This window comes from Neomonachus schauinslandi, chromosome 8 (genome assembly GCF_002201575.2).
Source record: "Neomonachus schauinslandi chromosome 8, ASM220157v2, whole genome shotgun sequence".
Lineage (NCBI taxonomy): Eukaryota > Metazoa > Chordata > Mammalia > Carnivora > Phocidae > Neomonachus > Neomonachus schauinslandi.
In genome coordinates, this window is record NC_058410.1 from 30,699,222 (window position 1) to 30,711,527 (window position 12,306).

At 38.2% G+C, this 12,306-nt stretch overlaps 1 protein-coding gene across 3 annotated transcripts in view; it reads right to left on the reverse strand.

Annotated features, from left to right (window-relative positions):
• Positions 1–1,053: 1,053 nt before the first annotated feature.
• Positions 1,054–12,306, reverse strand: part of EYA4 (EYA transcriptional coactivator and phosphatase 4) — a 235,112-nt gene continuing 223,859 nt past the window's right edge. For all 3 annotated transcript variants that reach the window (XM_021693330.1, XM_021693332.1, XM_021693331.1), the window contains 4 exons: positions 11,073–11,187; positions 6,817–6,938; positions 4,721–4,821; positions 1,054–1,134 (listed from right to left, as the gene is read on the reverse strand). In XM_021693330.1, the coding sequence (XP_021549005.1) occupies positions 1,054–1,134; positions 4,721–4,821; positions 6,817–6,938; positions 11,073–11,187 (419 nt within the window). The remainder of the gene's footprint in view (positions 1,135–4,720; positions 4,822–6,816; positions 6,939–11,072; positions 11,188–12,306) is intronic.

Here is a 12,306-nt window from a genome sequence, read left to right on the forward strand (position 1 = left end):
ACTGCAGAAAGGGGTACTCGAGACTTCAACATACATTTCACTTTTAAGTAAAGGTCCCACAGTCTTTCCCAAACCTTCCCATAACCTTCTGCTTATGGTTGGATGCACAAATAGTTGCCTCATATAACTACTGGAATTATTAAGAACCCAAATAAAACACAAGCTTTCCTTTATTATCATTGTTTTCTTATTGCAACAAATACTCAGATTCTTGCTGATGCAGTATTAAGCTTTGATAGCTTGAATTTTAAATTTGGTCATCTTAAGAATGATCACAAAGGGTTTTTTTGTTGTTGTTGTTGCTGTTGTTTTTGTTTTTCATTATCTACAGAGATTTTAACCAAAGTTACATTGTAACACACAAACGCTGTCTTGTCTTTAAGGCACAACACATCAGTATGAACATTTTGTTTGCCAAACTTAAAAAAAGAGACATTATTAGACTCCCACTGCCCACCCGCTTCCCTCCCCAACAAATGAAAAGAAAAATTGCATCCACTTTCAAAGTCAGCTGCTAATAAAGTCACAGTAAATTATTTTCATCCATAATTTACACAAATTACAGGTCTAGATAGGATTGTCCTTATACAGTCTGAGTGCATTCCAATTCAGATTTTCTGGGCTAGGTCGGCTAAAGTCAGATTCAAACCTCAGGGCTGAGAAGATCTCCCACGTTGAGGAATGTTGTTGAACACCACCTTGTCAGACGGAGCCTGTGTTGGGTGCTTTGCCAGGGTAAGAGGTCTTTGCTAAAGCTGTTAATTCCAGTTAGGACTCACTCGGTGTGTACCAGCAACCTCCACAGATTTTTTATTTTTTTAAACCATTAAAGTGTTGTAAATATAAGACCATAGAGCTTCCTTTCTGTAGTGCTAAAGTTTAACTCCATTCAGCAATCTGAATTCTTCATTCTGGAATTTTCATTCCAAATATGATTTCATCCTTTAAGACAATTTATATGTGTAAAGCCAGGGGCATTGAATCACACATAAAAATTCAGTGTACTTGAAATATATATATAAAAAAAAATGGATCTCCAGCTAGAGAACACAGTTACAAATACTCTAATTCCAGTGCTTGATGCAGAGCCAAGAGGTCTGAGTGACTTGATATCCTCCAAAAGGGCATGTTGTGCTGTGTGTTGACAGAGGGAGGGACAGAGGAGAGAAGGGGAAGGAATGGAGAGAAATCATAACTCTTGTCTCAATAAAGCAGCAGTACACACAAAGACGTGTGGTTCACCCACATTCAAGGGAGGGAACTCAAGGGAGGCATGATCATATTTGAAGGCTTGGTAGCATCAATATCGTATTGTCAAGATAGTAGAGAAATAGATCTGAACTGGATTTTAAAGTTTATAAAAGCAAATGCTGAGATTTCTTAAGTAGTTTAGTATTTATTCTGGAAAAGCATGACCAACATCAGCATCTGGGGAAGCAAGTTGAGCATGGAGCACTCCTCCGTGGCTTATGGAAAGCAATTTTTAACCACAACACTCCTTAGGGTTCACCTCTCAGAAACAAAATTTAAAAAATGATAAACTTCCTAAGTCCAAGGTTTTTTGTCTATAGGAGAGGAAGAAGGTGAATTCCTTTCTATGTAAAAAAATAATTTGAAGCTGGACTATATAAGGTAGGAAACAATGTGGGGATGATCAACCTTCTTCTTTTTCTGGGGTAAGTAATAACTTAAGCCAGTAGCACTGACTTATTTCACTGGTATGGGACTGAAAGAAAGCACTCCAGCATCCATTCCCAATAGGGGTGATATGTACTAAAGGGGACAAAAATGAACCTTTCTGGGGAAAAATATTCTTTGACATTACAATGGTTTGAGCCTCTCCAAAGATATACCAGGATATGGTATATGTGTGAGAAGCTTCACAAAGAAGTGTGATTAGGAAAAAGCTGTCTAAAAATATTCCATTATGGACAATAATGAAAAAAAGAAATAATGCACAGTGGCAATTAAAACCAAAGCATTATTTGTAGTTTTGGGCTGATGGCATCTTGTAGACTACATATCCATGTTATATATATATATATATAACAAAAATACATATATATGTGTATATATATATAAAACATGGAAATGTATTTTATAATAGAAGTTAAACATTAAAATAATAATCACTATTGTTCTGATTCTTTGTTGTCCAATATGGTAGCCAGTAGCCCCATGTGTGTATTGAGCACCTGAAATGTGACCAGGCCTGTTCAAAATGTATACTGAGTTTCAAAGACTTAGAATGTAAAAATCACATTAGTAATTATTATTTTTATTAGATATTGATACAATAATATTCTAGGCATATTGGGTTAAATTATATTACTAAAATTAATTCTACCTGTCTCTTTTTTTAAAAAATGCAGCTTCCAGAAAACTTAAAATTACAATAATGGCTCACATTATATATTTCTGTAGGGGGCTGTGGTTATACATTAATTCTTTTTTTTTTTTTTTAAGATTTTATTTATTTGACAGAGAGAGACACAGCGAGAGAGGGAACACAAGCAGGGGGAGTGGGGGAGGGAGGAGCAGGCCTCCCGCCGAGCAGGGAGCCCGATGCGGGGCTTGATGCGGGGCTCGATCCCAGGACCCTGGGATCACGACCCGAGCCGAAGGCAGACGCTTAACGACTGGGCCACCCAGGCGCCCCTTATACATTAATTCTTAAACTTTGAAATTTCTTCTTAAATTTGCAAAACAAAACATGTTTCTAGGTCCAATTAAAGCACAGAAGTTTTTTTGTTCATTCAGCTCAGATCTATTTTTAACAACAAAATGGTACTTTGTATTTCTGCGCATGCGATTACAGCCACATCCAAAGAAAAGCATGCATCCTGCATACTAGAGGGACCAGCCACCTGTGTTTCAAAATAGAACCGTAAGCCTCCACCATCACCAAAACTGTACCTACAGAAGCAACCATTTGGAAATAGCATTCTAACCAAGGTTCTCACCCACTTGGAGTCACGCCTTTTTCTCCTGAAGTTTCAGGGTTAAAGCAGAGGGTATAACAACTGGAGTGCCAAGTCCTGTTTTCACACCATGGATAAATGGTGTAGACTTTATGCATTTTCATTTTCAAAGGCATATAATGTCTCTGGTTTGGAAAAGCGAATTTATATTGCCCTGACCTAGATCTGTGTGAATTTCACATAGTCTAAAAGACATGCAAAATGTCTGCCGCAGTGGCGCATTGACTACTTGTGTGTCACAATGGTGCCAATGTGAAAAATCAAAATAGCGTGGACTCCGGACATGGACAAACTCCAATAGGTAATTCAACTGTGTGCAACTGGAAGTATTCTAAGTAGCAGTCAGCAATGAAAGCTGTGTTTCTTGAGGCTGCATCTCTGACCTGATACAGAATGTCTGAGCGTGCTGTCCTGGGTCACTGATGTTGCTAACAATTAAGACCAAGAGCTCTGTGGTAATCAGAGCCTACACCAGTTCTTAGTGTTACGGAAAGGCATGGAATTTTTCAATTATGGCTTCCAACACTTCACCAAACCTTCTAAAGTAGAAGCTCTTTCTCTTTCTTCATTTCGCTTGATTTAAATTATCTACAAACCGAAGTCATTTCTTTTATCTTTCTAGTATAGCTATAAACTTTTCTTAAAAATTTATTTTGGAAAACAGAAATCAGGTAAACACTCCAGCACATGCAAGTGTGAAGGCTTTATTAGATGATGATTTGAGATCTCCTCAGGATAATGACAACATTCTTTCTATGTAAAACAATATAAACTGCTTTGTCACTGTTTAAAAATAGCAATCATTATTTTGCTTTATTCTATAAATTATATGATTTTTATCCTGGCTGGATGGTATTTTGTGACCATTCAGTGAAGGAAGCATTAGGTCTCAGTGTTGTGTCAACTGATAGTTTGGTGTCTAGGACCAATCCTGGTATCATTCCTCTTTTGATCTTGGGCCAACCATTTAATGGTTTTTAACTACCTTAATTTCTTCCTCAGAAATATGGGCCAGATGAAAAGGCTTATTTAAATACCTAGGGCCTATGAGATTTTCTGAATATGTTCAATGTCACCTGCTTGGCTTCAGTCGAGTACTAATGGCTCACTCAAACAGGCAACACTCTTCTAGAAGATACAAGGCATACCGCCTCTAAGTCTTTATGACAAGTTGGCACCAAAGGATCTGAATAATACATGTCATTCCAACAGCATTTATTAAATTCTCTAGCAATAGTTTTTTCTTCAACTATTGAATCTATCCTTAGCATTTATCATCAAGGAGCACACTTACTACAAGGCACTCACAAGAACCACTGGCATAGAAGGTGGGTGAGCAAAAGGGTAAGAACAGAGCCACTGATATGATTTCTATGGAGCTCATTAAACTTGTCTATCAGGTTAAACTTTATGTTTTTAAAAATGGTTATTTTCCCCCACCTTTCTCAAAGATCATCATATCTGTGTGCATTACACGTAAACACACACACACACAGACACACACACACACAAATAAATCTGACTAAATTTTTGTATATTTCCTATCGAATTTCAGGCAAAAAAAATGCTAGACTCCAAATGGTTTATTTGAATGTACGTATTGACCTTCTCATGCTCTTACTGCTTTACATCTATAAATTTAAATCATTTGTCAAGCTGCCATTGGGCCAAACTACAGGAATGCAAACACAAAAGCTTGCATTAAAAGTATCACGCCAACATTGTTTGAGACAGGTTACCTTTTTTGCTGCCTGTTCTTCTTCTACACCATCCCCAATTACAACATATACTACTTTTCTGCCAAACCTTTGCATTATTCGTTCAAAGCAACTTTCTTTTCCTGGAAGATAAATGAGATAAAGTTCAGAGTGAAGTTACCTGGTTAGCGGCATGCTCCTCATCTCGGCCATCTCCAATCACAACATAAGTTATGTTAGTGCCAAATCTGGACACTATACGCTCAAAACAGCTTTCCTTGCCTGAAAAACAATGCACTGCTTATTCTTCCAGCCATTGCATTCATTAACCTAAAGATTCATAAAGTGTTAGGTTAATTTCTCTTGAACATCAATCACTTAAGCTAGCTTGCAATTTCTGGGTTTATGAAATCAACAAACACATTTGAATAATGTTAAGTCTTTACTTGAGACAGATTATTGAACAAATGTGTTTCACACTCTAAAAAAGTCAATAGGGTTAAGCATTTGACCCAGAGAAAATGTTAGCATCTTTTACACCACCAAAAGAATACTGGAACAACTTTACAAGCAACTATGAGTTTTGACATTTTTTTTTTGTTTAATTCTGTGTATCAATTTTATCTAGTTTAGGTAGTACAGACAAGTCAGCTAGAAATATTATTGTAAGAAACTGAAGGTTCACCTGTAAGGAAGGAGGAAATACTAAGATGTGGATTTACCTTGATAAACAACTCCTTTCTTCAAGTGGCTGGGAGCTAGTCTGCTCAGATTAATTGTACTAAGGGTGCAGCACTGCGGACACCTGTCTCCTCTGACTGCACTATGGGAGTAACACGGTGGAATTTCTACATGTTCTTCATTTTACAACATTGGCATAATTCTCTGAATTTCATTCCCAGAATGTTCATGCAGTCATGGCTATTTTTTGCATTTTTTTCTTAATCTGATAGTTCAGAACTCCAAAAAAAAAAAAAAAACTAGCTTAAGGGGAAAAATAAAAATCATTGTTTTTTCAGATTAAATATGAGGAACAATTTGGCCAGTAAAAAAGAGTATCGTCCTTGCTAGAAGAAATGCTTATATGCTGGTGTAAAATTACTTGACATGTCAAAATGCAAAATAAAGTGTGACAGGTTAATCCTGCCAGCATAAATACATACATTTCTGTAATGAATGAGTGGGACTGGCATCAGGGCTCTGAGCTGTAGTGCGTAGGACAATGTGGAATTTACATTAGGAAAGCTTGTAAAGGCTCTCTTTAACTATACTCCTGAAACAGCTGCAACTGGGGGCTCTTTTTAGCTTGTGCCAATATCGAAACTCTGCGAGGCCCAGGACACGTTATTTTTGGTAGGGGATTTTGGGATTCTGAGCTCTTGTCAAGGTGCCAGAGCCCAAGTTTGCTGACCTGCAGGGCACATTATACAACCTATTTCCCCAGGCATTTCCTTGACAAGACAGTGCAATACGCGAGCTGTTTTCTTTTAACTCTTTCAGGATGGCAGAGGTTAGGAAGCTCTGTTTTTGAAAGATTATTAGAGACGTAGTCTGTGAGAGGCACTTCAAGTCACAAATGGCTCCGCAGACAGATAGTAAGCAAATAAACAAGGTTGTAGATCTTTAATTACTATGGAACATTGTTGGAAATGTGGATTTCCAGGCATTCATGAGTTATAATGCATGAGATTATTTTTTCTGGAATAAAGGATGCTACTTCCATCCACCCGGCACTCCCCTGTAATGCCAACATAGTATTTTTATCTTAGATCTAGATTATCGCATCTGCAAAGATGCAATACCATATACCATACTAAGATATTAAGTACCAAGGCCAAAGACACTCTATTACTTAGAAAACAGGTGCTGTAATGAAAGATAAATACAAATACATAAATAAGTAAACAGAATTGTCCAGAGACTGAATTCAGAATTTCATTAGGCAACAGTTTTCATAAAATTTGCATATGTACAATGAGTCACAGGCTCCTTTGTTATCTGAGCTCTGTTCAAATTTGCGTGATATTGTAATAGCAAAACTGATTAAAGAGGGAATCATGCAGAGAGACATATTAAGAAAATCCCCCAAGACACAGATGTGAACACATTGCATACAGAGTTAGAAAGAATTTTCTTACCTATTTTAGTTGCACTGTAAATATTCTCAATGGGGAAAGCACCTCCTAAACTATAGAGTAGAACCTTCGCGAGTGCTGGGATCAGTTGGGTTGTCGTTACCAAGACATTTACGCAGTTACTCCTACGATAGGGAGGAAATACGCATTGTTGTTTTCTAATACTAAATAATTTCTAATGGTGCAGATTTTAAATGGTCACTGGGGTCTTTCAATTCCATAACAAATGGGCCCTGATAACCTAACCTTTAAATGTCAACAGTTATTTACGGAGTGCCTGCTACCTGACAGACACCATGACAGGGGCTAGGAATACATCCCAAAATGGGGGAAGCGGAAGAAGACAGCCAAAAAGAAGTCATGGATGAATGACATTTTTGTCCCCGCTGCATCCCAGATCACAGGATAGATAGGAGAGAGACAAGGAAGTAGACACCTGCAATATGAAATATGTTCTAAAATAAAGATCTCCTCTTTAGGCTTCTGTGGAACCTCAGAGAAGAACACCTACCTCTGCCAACGGCAATCATGGGAAGGTTATCAGAGGGATAGTTTAGCTCTAAGTTTTACAAGTATCCAGACGAGGTATTTTTTAGGGTGGTAAGATTCTATGTCCCAGGGTTAGAAGAGCCTGGAAAAGTAGTAGTCATAGGCAGAAAGAAAGTGATGGGATGCGTAAAAGGAGTTTTTGGATTTTGTGGGAGCAACAGTCCAGTGTTCCAATCAAGAACACTTCTTCAGATGGGGATCCTGAAGAAGTAAGAATGGAGAGGACCCTTATTTAATCCGGAAGAGGTGAATCCCTGAATCTCCTTCTTAACAACAACAAAGGGCAAACTGCATTTAATGGGTTCAGTTTTAATCCATCTACAAAGGCCCTACTCTTTGAGAGTGAAAATGTCCCATTTTACAACTTACGGTTGTTTCTTTCAGAGTAATATTGCAGGGAGATAAAGGAAACACCAAGAGAGTGGCAACTGTGAGGCAGAGATCTGGAAAGAATGGACTGTGGTCCTTCCTTCTGGATTAAGGAAAAATTGAGCCATCCTGCCTTGAGGGGCTCAAACCACACACATCAAATTGGGACTCAGAAGGCATATAGGTAGGGACCTTTCTCTACTGGTGTTTTGTAGCACGAACCTTTAATACATATTAGTGAGAGCCTCAAAAATATTCTCTGGAAATCTCTAGATTGATTATCAGAAGCCTGGTTGGAAGTTAGAAGAGCAAGTTGGGTGCCAACTTTTCATGGTATGTATATGCTTACCCCCCAGTATACTTAATATTATGCTTTATATTCTTTAGACATATCCTGTGTAAAGAAAACTGTAATTTATTCAAAAACAATGATAAAACCTTTATAATTACAGGCTTTTAAAACCTTTTCATTTCTAAATTATTTCCATAGATAACCTGATTTTGTAATGGGAGCTCTGATTTCTGGAAGCACACGACGAGGTTCTCACTTAGATGGGATAAAGAAACAAAGCCTTCTAGAGGTAGAAGTTTAGTTAAGTATCACCAATGTAATCCTTAATGTGGCCAATAAGACAATAAAGACCTAGAAGGTGATTTGCCTGTTATCAGACAGAAACTCCCCGAATGATGGCAGATTATTAAGCATAATACACAAGCACATTACTGTATTGAAGTAATATTTTGAAATCTAGCCATACCACTGATACTGAGTGATACTTGGAGTTATATCATTTCTTCTTTAAATTACAAACTTTGCACATGTTTATAAATTGCAGATTTATAAATTATAAACATTGCATATATTTAATATTCAATTTATAATGCTTTGTAACTTCTAATTACAAACACTGCATATATTTATAGGTTTACATGCATATACATTTGTGAAATATGGGCAAATATCAAGAACATGAAAAGCATCAATTATTTAGCTATCCAGAGAGCGGAGAGTAACTGCTCTCACCATCTTGTGTGTTTACTTTCAGAATTTGTGTGTAGATACTTTTCCTCATTAGTACCACAATATACATATGATTTTTTTCTTTTTTTGCTTGTTTATATCATGACCCTATTCACTTATGTCATATTGTCTATTAGCCCTCCTTTCCGCACAAAATATAATGTGTGAAAACCACATGTGGCTGCAGCATCGTTTTTTTAAAGTTAGCTCACTTAAGATGGTTTGACTTCTAAACATTATCAATAATGTGTGACATAGAAAATTTTCCTACACATTTGATTATGACCTTCAACTATATTCACAGGAGAAGAATTAGAGCTGGAGGGTACAAACTTAGCTAAAGGCTCGGATACAGAATTCAGCCACATTTTGTATAAGCTTCTGTTCTCCTGGACGTTTTGTAAAAATTACCAGTAGGGTCCTACATGTGGATGACTTGACAAATTTCAAGGCACTCTAATCTCCAGTGTGTAATGACTTATTTTTCCCTTTCTCCTTGTTACACTTTGGCTTCTTAAAATCACATACCCATGTAGTTGCTTTAAGGCCGGTGTGTAATAATACTCTCTCTGTATCATGGACAACACGTATATAATCTATATAACTCTGTAATAACCCTTGGTTTTTAAGCATCTAGGAGACTTCTTTTAGAAATAATGAAAGCTGCTGACCTCCTTGTCAGAGAAATGTACATTCTACTACATTTTACACACAATTTCAGGGACTCAGGAGTCCTCACATCTTAGCTTCCTTGAACTTTTGTCTCCATATCACCAGTTACAGATCACAAGCCAGCAAGTCCCATTTTAAAACAGCTTCAATTGTGAGACAGTTCTTCCTTACATAGAGCCAGAACTTCCTCCCTAGGATTCCCACACATCCATCCTAATTTTCTCCTTTACAGATCACAGAGAGAAATGTAACTTACTTTCAGCCTAACATCTCAAACAGTTGAAATTGGTAATCTTGTTTCACACAGGATGTTTCACATAGGACCCTCCTTCAGACGAAACTCCTTGGCTCCTCCCTCTAACTGTTCCTTTCATGTGGTATCCTCAGCCTAAAACCCTTCTGGCCACTTTGCTGGACATAAGATGTTGAATATGCCACGCCCCCGTTGGAATGTGGTGCCCAGAACTGAGTGAAGTGCTCTGGTTTGGCTTCCCCAGCCTGACCCAGGAAACTTGTAGCTTCCTAGCCACCTCCATGCACCCCTTACAGTTTCCGACATCAGTGTAGTTGCTGATTACGTGGTGGCTGGAAGCCACGTGGAGGACTGGATGCACACACGCTAACTTCCATGTCCTAACCCTGGATTCTCCTTTTACCCCACCGAGGCTTTCTGTATCCAGATTCAATCAGTCCAAGTATTACCTCTTCCTCTGAATTTGTGCTACCCACAGGTTGGCTATGCATGCTTTTGTTTATCCACCTAACTCAGAAATAAAATTAAGGAATGGGATAGTATAGAGATTCATCCCCACCCTAAGTAGCTATCACTTTCCAGATTTATATCACTTCATGAACTAGCATTTATGGCACATGGTGTTCAGCTAGTTATAAGTCTATTCAGTTCTATTATCTACACTAGTAAGTCAGTATTTCACTGTTCAGTTCTAACAACACAAAGGTTACAAGTTTTTCAAAGAGCTTTCACCAGGGATTTTGTTGCATTTAAATATGCATATTATCGGGGCGCCTGGGTGGCTCAGTCGTTAAGCATCTGCCTTCGTTAAGCATCTGCCTTTGGCTCAGGTCATGATCCCAGAGTCCTGGGATGGAGTTCCGCATCAGGCTCCCTACTCAGTGGGATGCCTGCTTCTCCCTATCCCACTCCCCCTGCTTGTGTTCCCTCTCTTGCTGTGTCTCTCTCTCTGTTAAATAAATAAATAAAATCTTAAAATATAAATAAATAAATTATGCATATTATCTATAGTGGGCCAAAACACTTAAAAAGATGCACTCTGTGTAAATTGTTTTATTTTATTTTTTTCATCATCTCCTGTACTTTGCCACTAACAGGGTGCTGTCTTTTCTTTTTTCTTTTTTTATTCAAGCCACATGACCTTCCTGTGGAGATTATCAGTAGTTATATAGAAAGGAGGGTAAAGATAAGGGATCTCCTGCTGAGAAGCTGCAACTCCCATCCTCTACCCCAAAAACCTCCCCCACACACATTGAAAATCACTTGCTTCAATGAATTGTTGGGTCCCTTGAAATTCTAAAATACTCTAGTAATTAAAGAATTTGTATATATGTTGCACTATTACAACTACATCTTCAATACAACAAATACAGAAACTGAAACAATACCACTTACCTAGTACTAATAACTGATAAAGATTTAAGTGCATTTGTTAGCCAGGAGTCTGTCAGACCTTCGATCTCTGCCCTTAACTGTAGCCATGCATCTCTCTTGGCAGGGCCAAGGAGTCCTGCAACCGAAAAACAAGGCAGAATCAAGAAATGACAAATTTCAGGAATACCTTGTCTAGGTCTCCCTTCTGTCTAGGACAGATCATATGAGAAAGAGAGAGAGACTGATTTATATCAATAGTGATCTTTCATTTAAGAACTGATGATCCATTCATTCATTCAAACATTTATTGAACAACTTCTAGATTTCAGGTCCTGGGCCAAACAGTGGGGATGAAACAGTGAAAAAGTGGGTCCCAGCCTCTGTTCTCACTGAACCTAGAATCTGGCACAGTGGACGCGATCACCCGAGGAGCTTCCACCACTCCTGTGCCGGGGTCCCACCCCAAAAGACGGTGATAGGATAGGTCTGGAGAAGAGGCTGGGGTCGACCAGCCCAGGGATACAAACCTCAAACACTCTGGTGGTCTGAAAATGTTTCACATTTTTTTTTAAAGATTTTTATTTATTTAATTGAGAGAGAGAGAGCTACAAGAGGGGGGAGGGTCAGAGGGAGAAGCAGACTCCCTGCTGAGCAGGGAGCCCAATGTGGGACTCGATCCGATCCTGGGACTCCAGGATCATGACCTGAGCCAAAGGCAGTCGCTTAACCAACTGAGCCACCCGGGCACCCCCATAATGTTTCCCTTCTTGATAATCACAATCATTACCACTTTTAACCAGTAATACTGACATTATCATATGCACCTACCAGCGCTGAAGCTATCACAAATACTCTGCGTTTTAAAAAGAAGTTACAAGAATTGTGTTTAAAATTCGGAAGCATATGACACACTTATAAACAATGGTTAAAACTGCACTGATGTGTGGATAAGAAAAAAAGTAGGCATACTAATTTTTTTATTTAAAAAACCCTTGTTTATGGGGTGCCTGGGTGGCTCAGTCGGTTGAGCGTTTTGATCTCAGCTCAGGTCCTTATCTCAGGGTTGTGAGATCAAGCCCCATGTCAGGCTCCATGCTTGGCATGGAGCTTAGTTAATAAACAAACAAAAAACCAAATAATAAAAATAAAAAGTCCTTGTTTTATGATAAAACAAAATCATGCAAATCTGCTAAAAAGAAGTTTCTTATTTAAATCGTATTTCAGAATATTAGGAGCACATATACAGGTGGATGAT